This window comes from Crocuta crocuta, unplaced genomic scaffold (assembly GCF_008692635.1).
Source record: "Crocuta crocuta isolate KB4526 unplaced genomic scaffold, BGI_CrCroc_1.0 scaffold25, whole genome shotgun sequence".
Classification (NCBI taxonomy): domain Eukaryota; kingdom Metazoa; phylum Chordata; class Mammalia; order Carnivora; family Hyaenidae; genus Crocuta; species Crocuta crocuta.
This window is the reverse complement of record NW_027532015.1, coordinates 13,014,985-13,041,683: the sequence shown is the minus strand read 5'-3', so window position 1 is coordinate 13,041,683 and position 26,699 is coordinate 13,014,985. Positions and strand designations below refer to the sequence as shown.

Here is a 26,699-nt window from a genome sequence, read left to right as displayed (position 1 = left end):
GCCTCGGCGGCCGGGCCCCCGCTGCCGGCCGGGCAGGCCCCGCCGGGGAGCCCGGGGTCTTCCTGCGAGCCGGTGTAGTCAATGTAGTACCCCCAAGGGTCCGCGTACTCGGACTTGACGCTGCTCGTGTCACTCTGCGACGGCGTGGCCCCGCACAGGGAGTAGACGTTGGGGGTGGTGGCCGAGGTCATGCTGCTGCCTGCGCTCACCGTGCTCTGGCTGCGCGAGCGGGGCAGCCAGGGCTCTTCAAAGTCACTGCAGGGGCTCTGGGAGGGCGAGCTGCCGCCCTTGCCCGGGAGGTTCAGCTGCAGCGAGTGCTGGAGCGAGGCGATCAGGCTCTCATTCAGCGCCTGCCCATTGGACTGGATGCCCTTCTTGGGAACCCTGCGCAGGGAGTCTGTCCGAGAAGGGGGCAGAGGCGGCTTCTTCGCTTTCTTCAAAGAGATGTTTCGCGAAAGGGATTTGTCATGGTAATGTGGCCGGTCCCCCTGGCTTTTCTGAGCTCTCCCATCAAAAACATTGACCACACTGTGCCTGGGGTTCCCAAAGCCATCGCTGCTATTGCACAGGGTTCCAGATCCGTGTCCGGGGTCGGGGTGCATAGACGTGTAGTCGCCGTCGTGCTCCTCTGAATACAGGGACCTGGCATCATCTTTGGTGGACGTTCGATCCAAACTGCAGCTGCTCATGTTGCTTCCGGGAGTGGAGTAGCCAAGCGTTGCTGCATGTGTCTTCAGTGGGGATGCCTGCCCGTTAGCCGAGGCGCTGTATTCCCAGGGCTCCGAGCTGCCGTGCCCCCCGCTTCCTGAATAACTGGCCTCGCTCTTGCCATCCACACCCTGGGCGTGGGCTGGAAGGCTCAGGTTGTTTTTACAGTGATAGGTCATGACTTGGGATCCATTCTCCCGACTTGCTGGAGTATTTAGAGAGACCGCTGAATCACAGAGGGACGACAGCATGCTTGCACTGGGGGGACGGGGATCTAAGGCCTGAGAAAGAACGGGGGGGTGACCCTCTGTCCAGTGACCGCCGTGACACTGATGGTCCTCTTTACTAGAGTGCCTGGAGAGGAGGTGGTCTCTGGATTTTACCTTCATGTATGAAGAGGAGCTGGTAATTTTACCATCCAGCTGTCCTGGACTGTGAACAGCGTGAATAATAATGACCTCCGGAGAGGAGGAGAGTGTGGCGTTTGGGATAATGCTGGTGGAGTAGCTGGCGTGAGGAGAAACCACGCACGCTGGGCTTAGGACGTTCTCGAAGTGCCTCAGCTCCTGGGACTTGGGCCTCAGAAGTGCTCCAGTCCTCAAGGCACCTCCCAGATGTCCTAGGTTCTCATCTACCTGTGGGTTCCCGCTCTGGCGTGGGCGAGCACCATCCAGGTCTTCCGCAGGGCCCAGGGGCCCCAGCCGTGGCTCGAGGGACTGGAGGCTTGTTCTTGCTCCAGAACGTGGAAGACTGTGGAAACCAGCATCGCTGTTGAGGCGAGAAGGGAACACAACACCCGCGGAATCACTCAGCACGGACATGTTCCCAGAGGAGCCGGAGAAGTGGCTCATCTGGGCCGCGATGCCTTGCCCCTTCTGTGCCCTGATTCTTCGCATTGAAGGTGGGACGACCTTCACTTCCTCAGTCTGGCAGCTGGAGTCCCTGGTATCCAAGCGCTGCCCCGCAGCCCGGCAGCTGTCCAGCCTTCCCAGTGTAGAGTAGAGGTCTGGGGTGTACACTGAGTGACCACTGACATCATCTTGGCCGGTGCCTGATGCTGGAGATAAAGCAGAAAGAGGCTTGTTACCTAAAAACAAAACTACGTTAGTTCATCACTGGTACCCTCAGCCCCTTTTTACTCTGCTGTACTTAAATATATGTTTTTTTTTCCAGTTTGATTTAGTTTTTCTTTTCTCCTGTAGGCACCTGAGAGTTTAAATAGTTACTAATCGCTCCTAAAATAAAAACCCTTATTATGAATTTCATGTACTTCTCTTGATTGGTACTTCAAACCCTCTTACAGGGTGAGTGCTACGTAGGGAATTCTCAGTTACTCTCTTTGAGATCAAAGCTGAATGCTCTGAGGAAGATTTACTTTTCAAATAACCTCCTTTTGGTAATGATTTCAAGGTGGCCTGTCACCCACCGGGTGACTGTGCAGAGTATCTGTCAAGCGGTGACCATTTTTCCCAAAGACGAATGTAGTGGATCAATAGTCAGGCTACAGAGATATTATTTACAGGGGATGTTGGTATAAAACAGTGTTAATGACATTAATTTTTTTATGTCAGAAGGAATTTCAAGGGAAAAATGATTCACAGGCCCATCTGTGTTCCAAACATTTCATTACCCATCTTAGACCATTGTCATCTGTCAGTGACATTCAAAATCCAGTGGCAATCTGTTATGTTCTGGTGGGGGAAAAGCAGCAAGAATTGATCCAGTGAGCGTTTCCTCAAATTAGGGTTATTCATTTCTTGGTGCTTTAAAACCAAACGAGAGTTGGTATGTTTAAAGGTGGGGAGGGGGGTGAGGGAAGCATAAGAAGGTCCAAACAGAATGGGAAATGGATGAGAAGAAACCTTAAGTGTATATAATGGTTAGATTTCAAGATACCTAGAAAGGAACAGAATCTTAAAAACCCAAAACCACAAAAGCACAAAAAACAACATGAAACCAACAACTTGGCTAAAGTGGAGAGACAGAGAGGGAGAGAGCGAAATCAATTCATGCAGAGTAACCACTAGGATGCATTAAATCTTGAAAAATGGCAGCAAAACCAGTCTTCTCTACACTGTTTCAAAAACCTGGAAAAGTCTCAAGCAGGGGCTTTGTTGAGCAATGCAAGTTGAGTGCCTGCTGGCAGCACTGTTCACCTGGGCAGGGACACCGTGGTGGCGTGGTGCCTGACAACTCCTCTCCTGTCCCACAGGAATTAACCACGTGTCCCTGACTGGAGACAAAGCCTTTTGTTTATCCACATAGCAAAAGATATGACAAAAACGGCAGCAATGTTCTTGTGTGAACCACAAAGGAGATGTCATCCTGTGAGGAATAAAGCATAAAGCCCTTTCCTTCACTGTGATGATGGAGAATATTTTTATATTTGTATCTTTAGCAAAGAGGATCTATTTGTTCCCCCTACTCTCTGCCAGTTATGCTTACTGGAGACAGACAGGCAGATAGACACAGACAGACAGACAGACAGACAGACAGACACACACACACACACACACACAGGAAGCAGGGCAAAGGGCAGGAGAAAAATCTGAGGAAAGAAAACAAGAGAAGAAGGTTTTGATATTTTAGAAGGTGTTTTAGTAGGTGGGGAAATTGACTTGCATGGCTCTACCAATTTGCACCAGTTTGGTTCCAAATATTCATGTTAACTTACTCCATTGAATGATGGGTTTTTATGCTTTCTCTTCTAAAATTGTAGACGTTTTTGCATGGGTTCAGTGGTAGATTTTTAATGGTCTTTAAGGGCCATAAACAAAGTACTGATTCAGGTAATAACTTTGAATGTGAAACCATTTTAGGCTTCTAAAAATGGAAATATAACCACTTCTTTGCTATCTACAGCCCAGTACAACTTTCTGAAACAAAGTCTTTCTAAAGACTTTTAAAAATATGTGTAAAAAACAACTCACATATCATTCATCATAGGGACCACTGAAGTTGTATTCCCAAAACAGATCGCCTAATATTTTCAGAGTACAAAATGTGTCACATATTATAGGACACAGATGAATGCTATCTTGACTAGATTTCAATAACAAAAACAGACTATAAAAAGAGATCTGTGGGGTGCGTGGGTGGCTCAGTCAGTTAAGCATCGACTTCAGCTCAGATCATGATCTCAAGGTTCATGGGTTCAAGCCTCACATCGGGCTGTACACTGAGAGTGCAGAGCCTACTTGGGATTCTTTCTCTTTTCCTTCTCTCTCTGTCTCTCCCCCAATCTCTTTCTCTCAAAATAAATAAATAAACTTAAAAAAAGAGAGAGGTCTACAAATATAGACCTCTCAGGTGCTGATAAAAATCTTGAATGGACTTATCTGCTTTTACAATATAAAGAAATAATTATATTTTTTCTTTTACTCATTGCACAATACTAAAAGGTATGTCCAACTTTTAAAAAACATATGTAATCAAAGACGACAGTAATCTACAAGTCAGCTAATTGGAGGTTTAATACGTGGATTTTTAAAAAGTCATGTCTGGTCTTATGTTCTTAACATTCTTCATACAAACTATCAAAAATCATTCGGAAGGGGGGTCCTTTAGAGGAAGCCTTTTCTGCTTGGGGAATACATATTGCTCAAGGATGGTCCAAATCATTCAGGAGCTGAATATAATTACATACCAACAAAAATAATCCTATCTGATTCTAAAAGATGAAAGCTCATAATGGGTTGTTCAAATACATTTCTATGTATATTTAAGATAATAAGAGTAAAGAAAAAATTACAAGTTTTGTCTGATTGACTGACATGGAAGGCAAGAAATGATAGGCCATAAAAAGCTTTAAACACAAAATATCATACCTTGACTTCAAAGTATTATAAATTGGCTCATCTCAAAAATAAAAATAAAAATAAAATAAAGAGACTCATCTCTAGAGTCCACTGTTAATGGATTTTGAAGTCAAAACTGCATATAATTAAGCACAATCAACTGTCTAATTCTGGAAGAATCTCTGGTTTGATTTTTATTATTTATTTATTTAAAAATTTTTTTAATGTTTTTTATTTCTCAGAGAGAGAGTTGGCACGCGCACGTGAGCGTGAGAAGGGAAGGGTCAGAGAGAGAGGGAGACATAGAACCTGAAGCAGGCTCCAGGCTCTGAGCTAGCTGTCAGCACAGAGCTCGATGCGGGGCTCGAACCCACGAACCGTGAGATCACAACCTGAGCTGAAGTCGGATGCTTAACCAACTGAGCCACCCAGGCGCACCTGGTTTGATTTTTAAAGCTCCAAAGCCACAGCAGCTTGGGCAGCATCTAGTGGACAGGAAGTATCTTTCTGAATGAATGTCTTTTTTTTCAGATAATCATATTCTTTTTTATCTAATTTGTTTGACTCAGCCATACTTCCCTATGCTTCGTGTCTAAAAAAGACTAAATTTTTCAGGAATTTTTAAGGAAAATACCAAGTGTCTGTTTTTGAGAAACATTACTTAGGTAGTACAAAGCTTTCAAACCAGACATCTCGTAAGTACGAAATATTGGGGAGAAAGATCAGTCAGAAGTCATAAACTGAATGCAGAAAATACATAATCTAAATTTTCTGCTAAATGTTACTCTATTCAAATGTTATTTTCCTTTACTCTATCAATCCTTTCAACTAGTCTATCTATAAAACCACAGTTGTTGCTTATCTTGTTTTTTTGTTTGTTTGTTTGCTTTTAACTCACTCTCACTTCAATACAGCTGTCTCAGTGAACCACCAGCTACGATCCAGGTCATGTCATCAACTGTGCAATGACCTCAATCGTCTCACGTTTGGCCAAGATCACAGTGCAATGATGTGGGCAAAGGTATTTCCTCCACCATTGTTAGTATTTCTACGTTACACACAAGAGACATGTGCCTGGGCTCCAGAGACTCAAGCACTGATTTTAAAAATAAAATTAAAGACGATCTGATCATTCCAGTAAGATCAAAGAGGCAACGGAGTTATTGGCTCCGTACTGGTTGGTTTAGTAATAAAAGTGATAAATTTCATTATCTCTGAGGTTCTAGAAATCATGTTACATATATACATATAGAGAGAGACGGAGGGGGAGTGAACAGGAGTAGACCTAGAGATAACTCATAATGAATACTTGTGTGTATGTATATGTTGTTCTGAGCCAAATTATTCTTATACTCTTTGCACAAAGCCATCCAAAACCTACCTATTTTGGTTGCTCAGCCACTTAAAATGTAGACTACCCGAAATATCAACGTTTTATCTTACAAGGGGCGTGTCTTTAAAGTCACTCCTTTAGGTTAAGGAACATCTCCAAAAAGACCAGTTAAAACATAAACTAGTTTCTCACATAAGTTAGCTGTCACCTAAAGGAAGAAAAGAAGAACAAGAGTCTTAAAGAATGGGATCCAGGAGGACCGGCCCAGACCTGGAAGCAGATGCAGGGGCATGAACCGAAGACAAATTTCTTAAACCCTGCGGACGCAATCTTGCCTTTTTTTGCCAAAAGACCCTGTGTTATGAAATACGACGGGCACTTGGAGGTCACCTGGATCACCGGAACTACCTAGAGCAAAAGCAAAGCATTGCTATTCTTGTCCCACTGTGGCTTCAGTCTCGAAGGCAGAACGTACCTACTGGAGAACTGCGTGGCAGTGAAAGAGGGAATGCCAGGTAAAGAGAAGTAAGCCTTCTGTCCCTAAAACAAGGCATTTAAGCAGGTGTATTGGGGAAAAAAACACATAGGAACAATGTCGGTAGCCCCGGAAGGTGAAGTAGCCAACGGTACCTCAGTGTACTAGCACACATCACGATAGCTAGGGTAAACCCACTTGGACTCAAAGACTGCTGGGCAAGTTCAGAAATAATTATCCTGAGTTTCTAGACTGTAACCTTCAATAGCGAATAAAAGTAAAAACATCAGGTGAAAGTAACTCTAAGAAAATAAATCCACAGGTTGGCTGAAGAGAAAGAGGCAAATTTCAAAATAGGCAGTATTAAGTGCCCTACAGTAATTACAAAAGCGGTTTTTATGTTAACCGATGGTAAACACATCGTACCGGGCACCAAGTGCTTCGCCTGTCTGAATTCATTACATGCTCAAACAACCATATGCGCCATGTTATGTTAACACCAACAACCACATTATCGGAATGAGGAAGGAGACTCAGACAGGTGAAGTAACCAGCTTGAGGCCACCCCGGGCGTAAGCAGCAGAGCTGGGATTCAAATCCACACACCTGGCGTGGGAGTCCCTGGCTGGGCCCAGTGTGCCCCGCTGCCTCTGTACATTCCCAACAAGCCCATTAAAAACCAGAGGAGGACATGAATTTAGAAAGAGGAGAATGAGAGGGTTATCCAAAGCATATATAAAGATAAGCAGAAATAATATGGATAAGCGAATTATGAAATAAATAACCCTCTCCACTAGCCAAAGAAAAAAGAGGGGGTATCTCTCTTTTCTGTTTTTATCACAGGTTGAAACGTACTGAATTGAAAATCTATGAAATTGTTTCCTTGGACATTCCATTAAGGCACTATCCACTATAAATGGGTATTTTCTATTGTACTGAAATTTACTAATTCCCTCACACTTGCTGTCTCTTTGATGACAAAATGCCATCATCGTTATCAGTGTTAACCAATGAAGTCCATAGTCATAATCCGAAGTCCTATAATGGGTTTTTGGTTTTATGAAAACTTAAGATCTAAATGAAAGGTAAATTTCATTGTGGAAATACACAATGTGCAAGGTATGTGGAGATGATGACGTTACTGTAAATTTCTATCATCCCAGTTAACAATCTTCATTTAAGCTCTTCCTGTGACCTTCTCACCAAAAGTCAACAAGTCATCTGCAGAGGATGTTAAGACTGGTACCCAGTGCTGCACTCAGGAGAGAAGCTGGCCCTCTGGGGGCGCCGGACGGCTATCAGAATGTATTGATCTCGTAAGCACCACAATGAGGTTAGCGTAGTAATGCTGAGCAGTAACGAGGGGCAACAGAATACAGTTCTGATAAGCCATACCTAGCTCCTTCTGTATGTTGTCAGGGACTCCTGTAATAGTCTTTCTCCTTTTGACTTTCTTCGGTCGTCTTACCAGAGTGTCTGTGTAAATTAGAGACCGCCGAAGGCTGGCCTGGCGATCGAAATTCTCCCCTAATACAGAGTAGTAGAACAAGCAAAGCAATGTTATTTTCAAGCAAGCAGACACCATGCACTCTCTTCCAGAAGCTTGTTGTAAAATGATAAGAAGGTATTAATAATGAGGTTAGCCAGTCATATGATGATGAATGAATGCTGAAGCCCCCCCGCCCCAAAAAAGAAGGAAAGCACATTATCATAATAAGGCTATTTTTTTCATTTCCGGTCTACTTCCAAAGGAAGCACCTTGATCTCATTTGCAAATGAGCTGGGGTAACAAGTGCCAAGTGCCAAGTGCCAGTTTGTTAAGAACAGACTTGAAGAGTGATTCTCTGTTATTTAAATAAAAATGGGTCATTTTGGAAGTGTTTAAATCGGCCCTCCAGCCACCAAAAATCACTCTTCAAATCAGCATAGGATGTGGTGGAGGCAATGAGCATATTGTATTCATTTGTTTTCTCCAGAGAGGAATATAATGTCTGGTCCTATGTGAGTATACAAATAACTTAATCAAGAATTCTTGGATGCAGAGCCTTCTCTTTTTATCAAGGAGGCTGACCATTTGGGCAGGCTGTGGTAATTGCTAGGTGTAGATACAACTGTAATGACCAATAAAAAGCCTTATAATGATAAAGTACTTTTACCACAATGAGACCCAGTAGCATTGCTATTGTTAAAGCTCAACTGCTTTCTCTCTGTTTCTTGATCACTTTTTATGATTGACCTTAATTCAGACATTTCAGGTAGTTTTGCAATCAAACCTAGAATGCCATATCCACAGCACCTTTTTTGCTCTAAAGTATGAACTTGTGTGATTAACACATCAACAGAAACCATAAAATAATAAAGTATTAGTTATTGATCGGTCTGCTTCAAATTATTTGCCAATTTAATGAAAGAAAGTTTTGTAGCGCTCTTTGTTAAATGGTTATTCTCCTCAAAACGAGATTTTTAAAAATACACACATACACAAATTATATACTTCCACCATGCTTATGTTGTACAAAAAAAGTATAAAAACATTCACTCTTTTGACAATACTGACACATATTCCAAGTGAGAATGTTGTAAACAATGCACCCTCTAAATAGGAATAAACTGTGATTAGAAACGTATCTAAATCAAAATGAAAGATAAAAGATCTGCGTGATCAAAACACATTTCATGTACGAAGCAACAAACACAAATAAATGCTTGCAACTTTGTTCCTAATGGAGAAAACCAGAAATGATTGAGAGAAGACTGTGAAACACCAGCAGATATCATCACTGCAATAAATGCGTCACTATGTGCAATAGCATGTATCGTGCGTGGAAGGGGGCAAGCCATGATGACTTCAATGGTCCACAGTTCCCTGCAGCAGAGGAAAACAATTTCCTTGTATCACGGTATTAAGAACAGAAAAAACATTAACAGATAGTTGCATTTAGTATCTACTTTTGCTTCCTTAAAAAACAAAACAAAACAAAAACCAAAAACAAAAGAGAAACCACTCAAATTCCAAGGAAATTAAGAAACAAACCATGAGAATGGACATCTAAGACATATGCCATTAAAGGCACCAAACTCTCCATCTTGCATCATGACCTAAAGTGTCTGTCCCCCACGGTGGACTAAACGTGATTCTTGTACCTTAGCACAACCCCTCCCCCAGCCTCACCATGTCACTCGGCTCAATGCCTGACACAAAGCAGTTACTCAATAAACATTTGTTGAGAGGAACTGATTCACTCCCTTTCGTTGAAAAACAGCCTAAGTCATGGGTACTACATAGAAATAGACTTAGCTAACTCAGACATTAGTACGAAGTCAGTTGGCCAAAACTGTTAAGCACGCTGACCCACTCTATTTATCTTCCAGGTGGAAGACTTGTTAATCCACGTGGCAGAATAGGAACCTTAACCATACATGCATTTCATTGGAAACATTCGTTTTTCTCCTCAACTCCAAGAACATGATGAGTCCCTACAGGACTGCGACTGAGGGGACTAAATTGATTTTCAAGCTGGCGGGCTCATTGTGCTAATGTTCTGCTGCTTTGCCAGGCCCGCTTCACTCTGGAGGTAAAATAATATATTTATCGACATTTCTTTTCCCTGCTGAACCTGACTGAAAATCAAACCAGAGGGTCAATGTTCATCCAAATAAATGAGCACATGATAATTCCCTACAGAAAGCTACATTTTAGTCTCAAAAGCCTTCTAGGGCTTCAGACACACACCGTGTAAAGAGCACAAAGCTGTATATGACCTCGGTCAACTCGACTGCTCAAAGTGAAAATTTTAAATTTAATGCTTCTTTATATCAGAATAGTAGAAAAATCAATGCCTTTATGAAATACCTGTAGCTGTACATGAACACATGGATCCAGAAGATGGATCAATACATATGTAACTCAGTATTAGATTTAATAATTACATTTCTGAAAATGTTAATCACTCAATTAAAAGTAAATTGCATTTTGACATAACTCATATTGCTCACTTCTTTGTCATTCACCTTTCCTGTGTGGCATTTGGAGGCCTCCTTTTAAACTCTGTGTAATTCATATCCACTTAGTCATCAACAGGAGAGAATTACAGCTCAAAGAAAAGGTAATGTCTATTGTTGTTACAATTCATTTAATTGCAAATAATTATTTCTGAAGCTATAGTTACTCTGCTTTAAAGTTCCTGATCTCAAGATAATGCATTTGTCCTGATTCCATTAAGGACTGCCATATTTCATAGCACAATCTTCTTATCTTCCAATATTACTTCTGAGGCATTTAATCATATATAACGTAATTATGTTTCTGCTGCATTTAATCAATCAAATAATGTAAATGCATTTTCTTACAGAAAATTTGTGTCCACATAATCCATTAAGTAATAAACACACTTAGTACTGAAACACAGCTACTTCTAAAAAGAATCTTTAAAAAATATGACCTAGATGCATGAGAATCACATTTGGTAAGATCAACAATATTATTTGCAAAGAAAATGGAATAAAATACTATGCCATTTCTTTAAGGCTGAAGTACAAAAAACGTGAAAAAATATACGAGAAATTCAAAATAACTCATGCACTTATTTATTAAATTTCTCAGGAATTCAAAATAGATGCAATTTTTATTTTAAATATAACTTTAAAACATCTGAAAGGCTTTGTTTTGTTTTTTTAAAATCTTCAATAACTATCAAAATGCAAAAACCTTTCTAACAGCCGACCACAGCATTAGTTTCAGAAATATAGCAAGTGTGCTAAGGATTTTCATCCTAATTTTTTATGAAAACTCATTCTTATTGGTCACCTGATTTTTTTTTAGGTTCTGGCCCTATAGGCCATACTTTATATGGACTGATTATCAATGACGCTTTTTAGCAGTCTGTTTCTCTTGAACACACTGTCCAATGTTAACTCCTAACATATCTGTTATACACTTGGTACGCATCCCAAATCACAGACCTTTTTCAGGAGGTATGAAACTGATAAAGCAGGAAAATTCTGATATCTTTTAACAGTTCCTCTAAGTTGATGAAATAGCGTCTTTGAGCTTTATGTACCTTGCCTTGTTATCCATCCCCTTAAATATCACAGATGATTAAAATCTGAGCATAATATTCTAAAGGAACTTGAAGATTCTAGAATTCAAATTATGGGGTCAAAATATAACTTGACCATCTTATTAACTTTAAAACTCTATTTGTATAATTTTTATTATTAGTTCACTTGATATTCTTATTTTAAGCAATTTTTCCCTTTTTATATTTGAGAAGGCAAAAAGGTAAGAAAGCCTATCACTCAAATATCACCAAACTGTTACTTCTTCACTTCCATAAATACTATATAACACAGCCCTTGAAAAGGGAAACATGCCATTGTTTCCTTAGCCAGGACCATATTTAGATGTTCCCAAATAAAATAGTATTTTTAAGAAGTAATTCAATGAAAAAAGACACACATTCTCTATGAATTCTATGACATCAACCATTGATGACAGCCCCCTAAATCTTACAAGCAAGAGATAGGTCATATGCATACAAACATATAAATTTTAGTATTCCTTTCCTTAAACACAGAGCTGGAAGCCAGACTATAGCTATTTATCTTTGATGTATCAATGAGCTGCTAAGAGCATATAACAAACACAAGCCAAAGTCATTCTCCCAAGTACAGTTAGAAACCTCTCTGCATAGCAAAGCCTACCAGTTATGTTAATGGGAACCACATCAGCCTGGACCGTTTGGGCTTGCTGTCGCATCTTCTCTTCTGGCGTTGGCAACGGGAGTGACTTGGTCCAGTTCGTTTGAGTATTAAGGTCAGAGAAGTCACTTGAGGTTGGTGTTTTAGGTCTCCTGATGGAAATAAGTCTTTCCTCTTCTGATGAAGAAATCGAACACTGCAGGGAAAACAGGAAGTAGATGCTCTAGTGTGTAAATAGCTGGCAAAGACATTAAAGAATACATTTCTTATTTAAAAATTTTTTTCAACTGGAGTGCCTGGGTGGCTCAGTTGGTTAAGCATCCGACTTCAGCTCGGGTCATGATCTCACAATTCGTGGGTTTGAGTCCCGCGTTGGGCTGTGTGCTGACAGCTCAGAGCCTGCAGCCTGTTTCAGATTCTGTGTCTCCCTCTCTTTTTGTCCCTCCTCCACTCACAGTCTGTCTCTCTGTCTCTCAAAAATGAATAAACGTTAACTAATAAATAAAATTTAAAAATAAAAGAGTTTTTCAACTGATTAAAAGCAAGCCAAAAAAACTGGTCACATATAAGAAAGAAGTAATAATTTGCAGGAAAACTGCTCATCATTTTGAGCCTGACCTGTTATATATATGATTCACACTGTGGTCTTAGTCTCTAAACCGTGAGGAATGCAAACGGTTTTGCTGACCCTCAATATCTTTTCAGTTCTTCCTGTTTTTCCTATATTTACCATGGTCAGAAAGCTTATGGATTTAGGTGAATGCTGGAAGCCCAGAGAAGCATCAGGGCTGTGGCCACTGGTTTCCATTTTTATTAAAATTTTGTTTGCTTAAAGTCATTTCTAGCCTCAACTTCATTTCCTTCGGGCTCTGACCTCAGGGAACATTTCTGACATGATAGAGCTATTGTGTGCTCTTCTGAAACCATTTATATGAAAAAAAAATCAATGTGAAATTGTTAAACTCTAAGAAGCTGACTCTGCGCCTTATCAGAGTTCCACAAAAACCTTTCTGGCGGTTTCTGTTTCCATACAGATTAACATCCTAATGGGGGAGACCTTCTCTAATACACTTCTTCCCATAACATCTTAAAAAGCATAAGCAAGAATGTACCTGGGCAAGCATTTTTAGGATGGGCAGTACCATGGCTGCACGGTGGCAGCTCATTCTTTGACGAGGAAGCTCCAAGAACTCAAACGCAATGTGCTCACAAACAATAACAATGACAAAAAAGGGTGATTGGCTTTTGCTGTGAAATGACAGTTTTTAATACACAATAAATGTCTAAGAACTGTTCTTTGAGTTGAAAGTATTAAACCTAACCACCACATCTGAAAATAAGGCATTTTTCAAAAGAGTTTTACTTCAGAATAAAAAAGGCAATGAACATGGGGGGGAGGGGGGGAAGGGCATGGAGGAGGACACTTGTGAGGATGAGCACTGAGTGTTNTAATGAACCTTCCCAAGGAAATACCTGTATAATCAGCACCCAAGTCAGTTCAACACTCCCCCCCTCAAACCACACACCCCTAAGCAAGGGTAACTACTCTTCGACTTCTTCTAACACCATAGCTTTGTTTGCCTATATGTGACCTAAAGGGAATCATAACGTACATTCTCTTTTGGGACTTTCTTCTTTCATTCAATATTATGTTGGGGAGGGTTTATCTATCTTTAAAAAACAGGCATGGATACCTTCTTGGATTTAATGTAAGTTTCTAAGAGGATACTGGTAAGAAATTTAAAGAAATACATCTGTTAGGAACTTCAACCACTTAGAAGAACACTGTACTCACTGTTTATTACTACTGAATTCATCTTACTGCAAAATATCAGTATATAATACCAGCCCTCCACGAATTTGAAAAGAACTACAGAAGAGCCAATTAAAACAGTTTGGTGTTGGGGATAGAGTCTAAACTAAGAATCCAAAGATCTGGGTCTATTCACCTTATACCTGATAGTCACATGACCTCTGGGCTCTTGAACCCTTTCTTTCCTGTAAAATGGGAAAGAATCCCATTTTACCTCTTGAATCCCACAAAGAGCTATTTTTTTTTAAATTTTTTAAATCGTTTTATTTATTTCTGAGAGAGAGAGAGAGAGAGAGAGAGCATGAGAAGGGAAGGGTGAGAGAGAGAGGGNACCTTATACCTGATAGTCACATGACCTCTGGGCTCTTGAACCCTTTCTTTCCTGTAAAATGGGAAAGAATCCCATTTTACCTCTTGAATCCCACAAAGAGCTATTTTTTTTTAAATTTTTTAAATCGTTTTATTTATTTCTGAGAGAGAGAGAGAGAGAGAGAGAGAGCATGAGAAGGGAAGGGTCAGAGAGAGAGGGAGACACAGAATATGAAACAGGCTTCAGGCTCTGAACTAGCTGTCAGCACAGAGCCTGATGCGGGGCTCGAACCCAAGAACTGTGAGATCATGACCTGAGCCAAAGTTGGCCGCCCAACAGACTGAGCCACCCAGGCACCCCACAAAGAGCTATTCTTAAAATCTAATGAGCTAAGGGGCACCTGGGTGACTCAGTCAGTTAAGCGTCCAACTTCAACTGAGGTCATGATCTCACTGTCCCTGAGTTTGAGCCCCACATCGGGCTCTGTGCTGACAGCTCAGAGCCTGGAGCCTGCTTCACATTCTGTCTCTCCCTCTCTCTCTGTCCCTCCCCTGCTTGCACTCTGTCTCTTATTCTCAAAAATGAATAAATGTTAAAAAAAATATTTTAAAAGACCTAATGAGATAAAATCTGTGAAAACATCTATACTCTTAAATATCATGAAAATGAAGGTGATGGTCCTATAAAAGTGACTTTAAGAAAGCAAAATCTTGAGGGCACCCAGCTGGCTAAGTCAGAAGAAAAAATGACTCTTGATAGGGGGGTTGTGAGTTTGTGCACCAAGCTGGGTATAGAGATTACTTAAAAAAAAAAAATCTTAGTAAAAAATAAATAATAAAGCAAAATCATGAAGTGACAAGTATGCAATTTCTTTCTCTTACTGCAAAAAGGCTGCCAATAATAAAGGTGTTGTGGGAATAAATAACATAAAAATAAATCATAATTAAACATCTCTATCTTTGACTTTATATTCTTGATACATAAAAATGTAAAATGATATGGTAGCTCCTCCACCTAATGAATATGGTGAAATAATGTTTGTAATTAAACTGACAAATAAATATACTCAATGTATAATGAGCATATGTTAAATGATGATATTAAATTACATCTGATTTTGATCCTAAATTACACCATCTCCATTTCATGTGTGATTCAATTCTGGCAAAATGGTTACAACGCCAACCAATGGTTACAACGCCTACCTCTCCTTGAAAGATAAACAAGGGAATGTTCCAGTCGCAGTGGCAGCTAAGCCACAGTGATATAAATGAATCATTTTCCAGCCTTTTTGCACTTGTAACACTCTTGTTAAGTATGACTTATAATACATATTCTCTATCCTTAAGACACAACCACCCCCACAGACAAGTAAATCAAAACTGTACATGAGAATTTCATGACAGTTTGCATAAAAGTCTCACGTGTCCAACTCCTGACGTAGTCTTCACGAAGACTGAATCTCAACCTCGTAACTTAGAGGGTTATTCCAATTATCTGATATACACATAGAAATAAGTTTTCAGGTAATCTTGAAATACAGCACACACTTTGAAGGCTATAGGTAGCAAATCCTAAGTAAACATTAGGCTTAACAGACAGGTAAAGCTACGGCTTGATGAAGAATACATAGCACGCTGACATCCTGCAGGGAGGGGACCCGTTTCCATGGGACATCTGCCAGGGGAGATGGTGCAGTGCAGTTCCCCCGTCTGTGTGCCTCTCAGCGGTGCTCAACAGCCCTCGTAATCTACTTTTCCATTAGTTGACTGACGGCGTCAGAACTGATAACTATCACAAGGAAAAAGTACTTCAGTTTAGCCTTGTTGGCGTGGGATGATCGCCAGGGACAGCTCCAATATGACAACTTTCAAAGGTAATCTATTTTATAAAGTGCTCCCTTCTTTTGTGAGAAAATTTCCCAAGCATGGCAGAGAACAAAGTTATCTGCAAATGTGACTACTACACAGTGCTACAACTAAGGAAAACAGAAAGCCCGGGCAGTAGGACTTCAGAAAGATCGGACGCCCATCCCGCCTAGTATTTATAAATACAGCAGGGGAACAGGAAATGCCTCCTGCATCTCAGTGGCAGAACACATCATAATTTCTCCATTAAGACGGACACTGTAATCCTCTGGATTAGTATGTTAGCCTCTGACCTGGTCTCCATGATTCTCCCTATATTGCTCACACTCCCGCTCCAATCTATCTCTCAACACAGAGGTGTGAGGAATCCTTTTAAAATTTAAGTCAGATTGGGACGCCTGGGTGGCTCAGTCTGTTAGGCATCGACTTTGGCTCAGGTCATGATCTCATGGCTTGTGAGTTTGAGCCCCGCGTTGGGCTCTGTGCTGACAGCTCAGAGCCCGAAGCCTGCTTCGGATTCTATGTCTCCCTCTCTCTGCCCCTTCCCTGCTGATGCTCGGTCTCTGTCTCTCTCTCAAAAGTAAATAAACATAAAAAAAAATTTAAAATTTATGTCAGATCATGTTGTTCTTCTGCTTAAACCCGCCATATCCTTACTATGACCAACAAGATCCTACATGATCTGCAAATGACCCACTGCTCTCTCTGACCTCATCCCCTACTATTCTATCCCTTATTTCACTCTAGCCACACCATCCTTTCCATGTAGTCTCTTGGGCATATCATGCACACTCCTGCCTCAGGGCCTTTGCACTTGCAGCTCCTGTTGCCTGACATGCTCTTCCCTTATACATCCACCCTTCTTTTTCTTCATGTGTTTATTCAAGAGGCTCCTTCTTGTTGAGGTCTTACCTGTTCAGCATACCTAAAATTTCAACTCCTCCCTAATATTTTATATCTCATTTCTCTGCTTTTCTCTTAAGTACATATCACTAGTATACATATATTTTGGATATTTACCTTGTTTTATATCCCATGAGAAAATAAGTTCCAGGAAGCTTTAAATCAGAATTGCATAGAGAACTATTTCAGGATTTTAGCTAAAAAAGGGTCCCCATTTATTTACTGGCTGCTACATGCCTTGCCCTCTGTTACAGACTTCATAGAAATTGGTACCTCATTTAATCTTTACAGCATTTGCTTCGTTGTATAAATAAGGACATAGTGCAAGGTAACTTTACTTTCGAGATGTTCACAAGTAGACTACTGGGATTAGAACCCGGACTTGACCCCAGAGTCTCTGCTGTTAAACAGTGTTAAAATAACAACTTGGCAATATTTGCATTACTAGGTTGTCTGATCTAAAGATAAAATCTCCATTTATATCTCTTCTTCGAGAGTAAACTTTTTAGAAATGTAGAGAAGCCAGCAGTGTGGTGCAGTGGAAGAAGCACTAAACCCTGGACTGAAACACTAAGTATCAGCATCCTTGCTCTTGTCATTTACCAGCTGTAGGTTTTGAGTGACTCAACTGCGTGTGTTGAGAACAGAATAACTGAAATAGCTTCATTATGCCTCGTAATATCGGACTACCTCAATATAGAGTGAATTACTTTTTTTAAAATATGGAGTTTAAACTTGCTTTGCTTTCAGACCTTCAGTGCAGTTTTTAAACCTGTCTGTTGGTCAATAACATTCACCAATACCCCATACCCTGATCCCGGAAGGAGTGAAGAGTCACAAATGAGACAGGAAGTCACAATTGCTCGTGTCAGATTACTTAGAAAGGGAAATCACTGGTCATGCAGGCAGTTGTGTGGATTTGGGACATTGCAGACCTGCATTTCAGAGACTCCTCAGTCCTGTCTGGAAAGCAGATAAGCTCCTACTACATGGACAGTGGAGCCTGAAATATGGTCTCTTTGGCAGGTGGCCGAGTGATCAAAAAGTGAGCTTAAATGTGAATCTCATATTAGCCCAGGCTTTTCCCTGTTTAATCTGCTATGCTCCCAGAAATTAAAAAATGCAATTATAATCAGAGCTAAATTTAGCATTCATTTATCAATTATTACATGAGAATGGATGTAGAGCAGATGAAACTATATAGAGCACTAGTTAAGAGAATACTAACATACATTCCACTCCTTTTTTGCAGGACACTTACTCCATCTTTGGTGGTTTTTCCCAGAAGGAAGTCTCCCTTGGGTTGACTCTTGGTTTTCAAGATTTTAGATGCCTTCCTAAGGTGTCAAAACTTTCACAGTCTTTTTTTGGCTATATGTGTTTCTTCTATTTTTAATATACTTAGACACAAAATATCTGACTTAATTCTGTTCTTTCCTATTACTTACTCCCCACTCCACCCCACAAACCCGAGGCTCAACAACAACAAGAAAAAGCGGGGGCGGTGGAAATGGATCCATACAGAAGCACAGTTCATGGCCCAGCTAGCAGCTCCATGGCCAGGAGGTGGTGTCCAATCCACAGTATTAAATAACTTTCATTGTTCTTTCTCTCCCCCATCAGCAGATTGGTCCTTTTACCACAAAGCTAGCCTCTTTGTCATCACTACATATTGAATTAAAATACCGTGGACTTAAACTATTGCATATTAAGGATCTTTTCCTTAAAATAATGGGAAATACTTAGAGCTGAAATGTTTAAACTGATATAGTATTTATTTATAATCTTTTAAATTTAATAGATGCTATATACAAAATATATGACATAGTGAATATTTCAGAACTTACTACCCAACCCATGACTTATATAAAATATTACCAATAACTGCATCTACCTCCATGCTCCCCCACTGCTGCCCCCAAGGTAACCGCTGTCATCAATGGTGTGTTAATTATCCCCTTACTTTTTGTTATATATGTACCAATATGTGCGAATTACATGTTTATATTTGCTTTGACATTTATAAAAATGGTTTCATTCTTGGTGTTGTGTTACTCACTCATGTTTCTAAGACACATCCATATTTCTGTGTGAGCCTATAATTCATTCATTTTACTGGGTATACACTCCATTCCAATACATATTTATTTATTCACTCTTTTACTGATGGATGGTTAGGTTGTAAAAGATGTTCTTCTGTTACTTCAACAAGTCAGAACACTCAAAACAGAGTGGTTAGGAGGAAAAGGCCATAGCTAAGGCTCAATTCCCCCATATACTCAATATTGGAGGCAAAACAGGGTCTCTTCAGAGCCATAAATCCTGCTTCACTTTTAAGGGTGCTGAAGGTGCTCACTATCATGATTGTGGTGATGGGCTCATGTGTATATACATATATCAAAACTTACTAAATTGTATAATTTAAATATGTGCATTTATTTTATGTAAATCACAACACCACTGCTTTAAAACAAAGATTTCTGGGGGCACCTGGGTGGCTCAGTCAGTTAAGCATCCAACTTCGGCTCAGGTCATGATCTCACCGTTCATGGGTTTGAGCCCCACGTTAAGCTCTGTGCTGACAGCTCAGAGCCTGGAGCCTGCTTCAGATTCTGTGTCTCCCTCTCTCTCTGACCCTCCCCTGCTCACACTGTCTGTCTCTCTCTCAGAAATAAAACATTAAAAAAATTAAAAAAAAAAAAAAAAGATTTCTGTTTCAGTATTTTAAAACTATGAGATCTTAAGCAAGTGATATAATCTCTCCAAAATACAGTTTCCTCATCTGTGTTATGGGTACAATCCAAGCTACTTTGCATGGTTGCAATAAGTATTAAACAGATTCCCATAGAACACTAAGCCTGGTCTCTGGCTCCTGAAATGTTCCACATGCTAGTGCTTGGTTCCGTGCTGGGAGATACAGAGGTATGCAGATATCAACAAGACAGGGATGCTGTGTCCCCATTTAAAGGGGAAGGCAGATATGAATGGAGCCTTATTCCAGTGTAATGGGACATTTGCAACAAGAGAAACTGGAACAATTTTTTAGAGACACCTTCATTGGTTTGAATGCAGAAAGGCCCGGAAACATGACAGTCCTGGGTTTTCTCATTCCCGTTTGCAAGATACAAAGTAACAAAGTGTCCCAAACCGGGGAGCACTGAACACATGGACCTAGCATAGACTCCTCTGTGTTTCCACTGTGCCCTGGCATTACTCACAGACACCCAATACAAAGGACTGCACCCAGAGTCATCTTAAATGGCGTCTAGACCATAAACCATCCTAGGCCAGGCAGTGTATCTGTATACTGAGAGGAAGTAGCACCTAAATGGTTTTTGAAAAAATGGCATGAATGAACGAATGCCAGACAAGTCAACAGTGGAGTAAAAAATGCCAATGACAGGCATAATAAGGCAGCATTGGGGGAATTAGTAAACTCCCTGTTTTGTTTAACCAACATGGCGCAGGGAAGAGAAACAGAGTATAAAGTGCAGGCCCTACATTTGCGTCTTCCCTGATGCATTCTAGCCACATCTTGGTTTCCAGATTGTCAAAATGATAGTAATGATTATTAAAACACTTCTTCCATTGGAGCTTCTGTGGAAAATGAGAACTTGAAAAAGTCTGGCAAGTGTTCTAAAGTGTTCTACCATTAGTGTAAAGTTAGTACTAGTATGACTTCTCGCAGTTCTACTTAGAGACAACCAACAAAGACGCAACAATTGAAAGTTTGTTATAGATGCTGAAACCTCTCAAACTCATTGCTTTAGGCAGGAAATTCTATGTGGGTGGAATAAAAGACTTAGGGTGAGTGGGAGAGTCGCCAAATTTCATTGTCTTGGAGTCATTTTCTTTGTAGTCTGGTTTGAAAAGCCAAGCAGTTGAGTAATACTGAACTAGCCATTATTTGAGCATATTCTATGTGCCAAGTACCCAGTGAAGACTTTTATAAACATTAATTCATTTCAACCTCACCACTTCCTTCTCCAAGGAAGGTTAGGTGACCGTGTAATTTACTAGTAAAACCAGAACCCTTCTGAATGTCAAAGGGGGTGCTATTAATAATTACGCAGGAGAGCAGCTGTAACCCAGGACTGTCCTGAGCAAACCAGAACATGAAGCTTCTAACTCTTTACAGTGAGGAAACTGAAGCTCACCGAGAGAAGCAATTACCCCAAACCACTCAGCTTCAACAGGTGGAAAAGCTGCCCCAAATAGGTGATCTCAGGCATCATGTTATATAAGCCTCCAATATGTGCAATTACAGAGCAGATCTACTACCCTTTTTGTCTTTTCAGAGTCCTCCTTTGACTGAAGGATCTCTCATCAACGAGAACTAAAACAGAATCTGAGATGCTTGTTCAAAGAAAAACAGGAAATAGAAAATTCCAGGTTACAACATTACCATTAGAGTCAACCTTTTATTGCCATAATCCCAGTCTAATGTATGTGTTTGGGAATTAATTTTATATAAGAGATTGAGAAACTCATAACTGACATCCTTTCTGCTGAGACAATGGGGCCTCTGTGAATGTTTCCCTGATTCAGTGAACAGTATCATCAAACATAACCTCCAACAATGGCAGTTGGAGAAATGCCCTATCAACTCACAGGAAATATTTTGGCACTTATAACTGAACGTCCTTCAAAAACCTGAAAAACCTGTTTGGTAATACCTCATACACACTGAAAACTGAAAGAACAAAACAATGTCAAGACTAGAATAACACTAAAGCAATGACTTATTTTCTGATTTCACAGTTGGGAAAAAAAGGTACTCTGTGAGATTTCTAAATCCCTTTGCAGACAGCATTTGTCATGCATGTTTACATAGAACACATATCCTTGGAAATAGTTTAATTATTTTTCTTACTACACTTGGAAAGATACATGTGGATATCATTAGCAAAATACCGTTCCTTGTACCATACACAGGAGTCCTACTTGGTAACTGTTTTGCCTTAGGATAATTATTCTAGAAAAATTCTCTAGAATAAACACACAGAACAGATGTCCCCTAGGTTCTTTGTTCTAATTTATGTCTTTAGCTTTTACCTTGTCAGCAGCTCTCGTTTTAGGAGAGTGCATCTACCCTCAGCACGTAATAGATGCTTCCTATTGTTAAATGCAAACTGGATGCTTTTCATTCTGTATACTTCTTTCCAGGTCAGAGCACAGGTAGTCTAAGCACCTGTTAACTTCTGTGGAGTCCACTGCTCTCCTCACCACACCCCAACTCCTCCCACTTACCTAGAAAATACAAAGTAAAGGCTTGCCCCAGGATTTTGTCTCAAATTTGATCTCTGTATCTAAAATAACCCCAACTATTAAAATGACTTTTAAGAGCATGAGTTGCACTTAAGGGTCTTGGTCCTAACATAGAGACCATAAACTGCTGGCTTGGAACCCCTTTTATAGTTACTGGACTCCCACCCAATTTCAAATGTCAACTTGGTCATGTACTAAATCCCATGAAGATTTAGGTAGCCTTCTGGTCTTTATAGTCTGTGTTTGATATTTTGTCCCACTGGTCTGTATATTCAGGTTCCACACTGAGCAATTCCTGACTCTTTTTAATACCTGGAGAGGCTAGTTCTGCCTCCTCATTGCTCTTCTAGGTTACAGCTTTCCCAGCTATGACCCTTAGATCCAGCCTCCCTGGCCCTTTCCTTTCTCTGTCCATTCCCCAAATTAACTCTTAAACCCAAACAAAACTAAACCACTCAACATCTTATTGGTATTGTGTTAATTCTATAAATTAACTTGGGCAGAAATGATAACTTTTTGATATGGAGTCCTCTAAGAGAATAAGTCTTTTCTTTGATTCAAATCTATTTGTGTTATTCTATAATATTTAAAAATTTTTCACATGGATCTTATACTTATTAATTTATCCCTACTTTGTCTGCTACTACAACTTCCTTCCTTCCTTCCTTCCTTCCTTCCTTCCTTCCTTCCTTCCCTCCTCCCTTCCTTCCTTCCTTCCCTCCTCCCTCCCTCCCTTCCTCCCTTTCTTCCCTCCTCTCTCCCTTCTTTCCTTCCTTCCTTCCTCCCTCCCTCCCTCCCTCCCTTCTCTTTCTCTCTCAGAGAGTGCCAGTGCACAAGAGCAGGGGAGAGGGGCAGAGGGAGAGATAGAGAGAATCCCAAGGAGGCCCCAGACTCAGTGCAGAGCCAACATGGGGCTGGATCCCACCACCCTGGGATTATGACCTGAGCTGAAATCAAGGGTCAGATATTCAATCAACTGAGCCACCCAAGCGCCCCATCTGCTATTATAACTTTAAATAGATTTTTTTCCCAATTATATCTTGTAACTTGCTTTGGTAGATATGAGAATTATTAGTTTCCATACATCAATTTCATACCTTTCTATGCCATTGAATTCTAATGTTGATGGCAGTTTCAAATTTTTATTTTCCTGAGTTACCAAGTATACAAATATATCATGTACAAAGAATGATAATTTAATCTCAGTCTTCCCTTATCTCTGAGCCTCTTATCCTACAGCTTTTCTAAGTGTTCTGGCCAGTTCTTCCCATACATTGTAATAATAGTGACAAGAGTGTTCTGTCTTATGCCTCATTCTAAGAATAATGGCCCAAGAAACAGCACGTTGGCTTTGGTGACAAGGCAGATACATTTTAAGGTACGAGTATCTACTTGTTCCTATACTATGGACTGTTTCTTATCAAGAATGGATGTTGAATTGTATCAAATACCTTGTCATTATCTACGGTTTTGATCTGATTATTCTCTTCAAATCCATTAATATATTAACATGTGATTAATGGATACTGAAAATCCTTGCATTCCTATTGGGATGAATCCAGGTTCATTTCTAAGTATTTGTCTTGTAATGAGCTGCTAGATTATGCTTCCTAACACTCTACTTATGGCTTCTAATGATAATATTCATGAGTGAGACTGGCCAGCTGATTTTCTGCTTTGTGTAGTCTTTGTTAGGTTTGGTCTCAGGGTTAAGCTAATTCATTAAAAATAAAATATCACACCATATCCTTCTTTTTATTTGCTCTGGGAAAGTTTCAAGCATTGAATTTACTTACTCTTTCTTTTCTTTTTCTTTTGTTTCAAGTTTTTATCTAAATTCTAGTTAACATACAGTGTAATCTTGGTTTCAGGAGTAGAATCTAGTGATTCATCACGTACATATAATACCCAGTGCTCATCACATGTGCCCTCCTTAACGCCCATCACCCATTTAGCCCATCCCCTGCCCACCTTTCCTCTACCAACCCTCAGTTTGTTTTCTAAAGTTAAGAGTCTCATGGTTTGCCTCCCTTTCTCTCTTTTCCTCCCCTTCCTTATATACTTACTCTTTAAAAGCTTTAGTGGAGCCCTCTCTGTGAAACCATCTGAACTTGGTGCTTTTTGTAATTTGGTCCAATTTTTTTAAAATGCGCTTCATTTTTCCACCCAGTTTATCAAGATATAATCAACATAAAACATTGTGTATGTTTAAGGTGTAATATGTGCTAATCTGTTATATGTATATACTGCAAAATGATTGCCACAATGAGACTAGTAAACACACCTATTACCTCACACAGTTACCATTTATTTTGTCAATCTGGTGTGAATTTTTGATAACATTTCTCTATTCTTCAAATTAGAAATCAATCTGTTAAAATACTCTAGAGTTCTAGAGTCAGGTTTGATATACTACATAAATTAGAAAATCAGTTTCAACTTTATCTAAACACCTTCCATCTAACAAAAGATGGTATATACAACTTTTGTTCCTAATCATCAAGTCGTCTGCTTAAAAATGTTAGTGACTCCCATAGGGCACCTAGGTGGCTCATTTGGTTGAGCATTCAATTTCTGCTTAGGTTGCGATCTCACGATTCATGGGATTGAGCCCTGTGTGGGGTTCAAGCATGGAGCCTGCTTGGTATTCTATCTTTCTTTCTCTCAGCCTGTACCCCTCATGCTCTCTCCCTCAAAATAAACAAACATTAAAAAAATATGTTAGTGACTTCCTACTAGCTATGCAATAAAAGCTAACTCCATCACTTAGCATGGCTCCCCTGTGATGATCCCATCTCAGCCTCCCTCCACCACTCCTCCTGTTGACATTCTTGGTGAACTCAGTATCCACAGAGTGGATCCATCTCTCATTGGTCTTTCACAACCTCACCTCCAGTGTGCCCTGATGATCCAGTCTCAGAAACATGCCCTGGACGTCATCATTGCATAACACTGGATATTGGGTTTTAGTAGTGGTTCAAGAATTGATAATTCTATAGTATTTACTGAAGGTGTAAGAGGAAAAGCATCAAGAATGTGGCCAACATTTCTGACTTAAGTATCTATTAGAATGGAGTTATATGGTTTACCGAGGTGGGGAAAACTCTGAAAGGAGTAGGTAGCGATGGGAGAATGAACATACTGGGATTAGATTTGAGATACCCATAAGACAGATAGTAAGCAGATAAATGCATGGGTCTCGACTGGCGACAGAAATTTAGGAAACTTCAGTGTCTGGAATTTAAAGCCATGGGTCTCAGTGGGATCACCTAAGGATTAAGCCTGTTTCATAGGAGCAGAGTCACACCAGAAATATGGAAGAGCATCCAACCATGACAGAGAAGCACTGGCTAGTGAGGGAGGAGGAAAACAGGGAATGTGTGGTCCCATGAAAGCCAAGTACAGAAAGTATTTGAAGAAGAAGAGTAAACTATGCCCAACGCTGCTGAGAGGCTGAATCAGAGGAGGGCTGAGAACTATTAGATTTGGCAAGATCGACGTGATGAACAGACTTAACAAGAGTAATTTCAGTAGCGTGCCTGGGATAAAAGTTTCTTTGGAGGGGGTTCAAAGGAGATTGTGAGAAAAGGCAGTGCTGACAGCAAGTCTAGACAGTTCGTTGGAGAAGTTCTATTATAAAGAACTGGAAACTATTACAGAGTTTGGGGGAGCGGGGGATGAAAGGTCAAAGGAGGGTTTCTTCAAGATGAAAAACAATGCAGCATGTTCGTATAATGGCATTCTGATGCAATAAAGAGAGAAAATGGATTAGGCCAAAGGGAGAGGGGCAAATTGCAGGGATGAAGTTCTTGAGAAGTTGGACTTAATCATTCCACTGAAAAAATACTGAGTGCTGACCACCTTCCATGCCCTAATCTAAGCACATGGGGTGCAGCAGGGCAGAAGGGAAGCAAGGACTATGCACCCATTGCAATGGCAGCCAAGGGTGAGGAGCTGTAGGAACAGATGCAAGCCATTCAATAGGTTTGGTTGTGAAAGGATATGCCTTCAGATTGCTCCCCCTTCCCTTCTCTCCCCACAGTGTAGTAAATATCACAGACGGTATCTGAGAGTAAAGCAGAAAATATGGTGTCTGGAGATTTGAGAAGGATGGACTATAATTTGGGCAGTGGGAGAGTGAATTGATGAGCTAATATATGAGGAGTGCTGGCACTTTAGGTCCGAGGTTAGGCATTTATAGTATAATCAGCTAATAAAACCCGGGGTTTTCCTCTAGCCTTGCTTAGTGAGCCAGGCTTTAAGTGCAGAGCAGAGGTACAGCTGGGTTCAAATGGGGTTGGGATGACTTCAGGAAAGTGACTGAAAGAGACAGGGGCCATCAGAGTTGCAAGTATGCACAAAGAATTGTGGGTCATGTCATCTAAGATGGGGAAGGAAGACTGCGGATATGAAGAGGGTAGCATCAGCGGAACAGAATTTCTCATGGGGTCAAATAATTTCTGAAATGGAATTCTAGAGGGATCAAGCTGGAGAGACAATAAATGAAATTATCCTTGACTCTTC

The 26,699-nt window shown here is 40.4% G+C and overlaps 1 protein-coding gene across 1 annotated transcript in view; it reads right to left on the bottom strand.

The window, feature by feature from the left end:
- Nucleotides 1–26,699, bottom strand: part of NHSL1 (NHS like 1) — a 136,868-nt gene that overhangs the window by 9,756 nt on the left and 100,413 nt on the right. Inside the window, 3 exon segments of the mRNA XM_077776056.1 lie at nucleotides 1–1,765; nucleotides 7,709–7,840; nucleotides 12,017–12,209. Of these exon segments, the coding sequence (XP_077632182.1) occupies nucleotides 1–1,765; nucleotides 7,709–7,840; nucleotides 12,017–12,209 (2,090 nt within the window).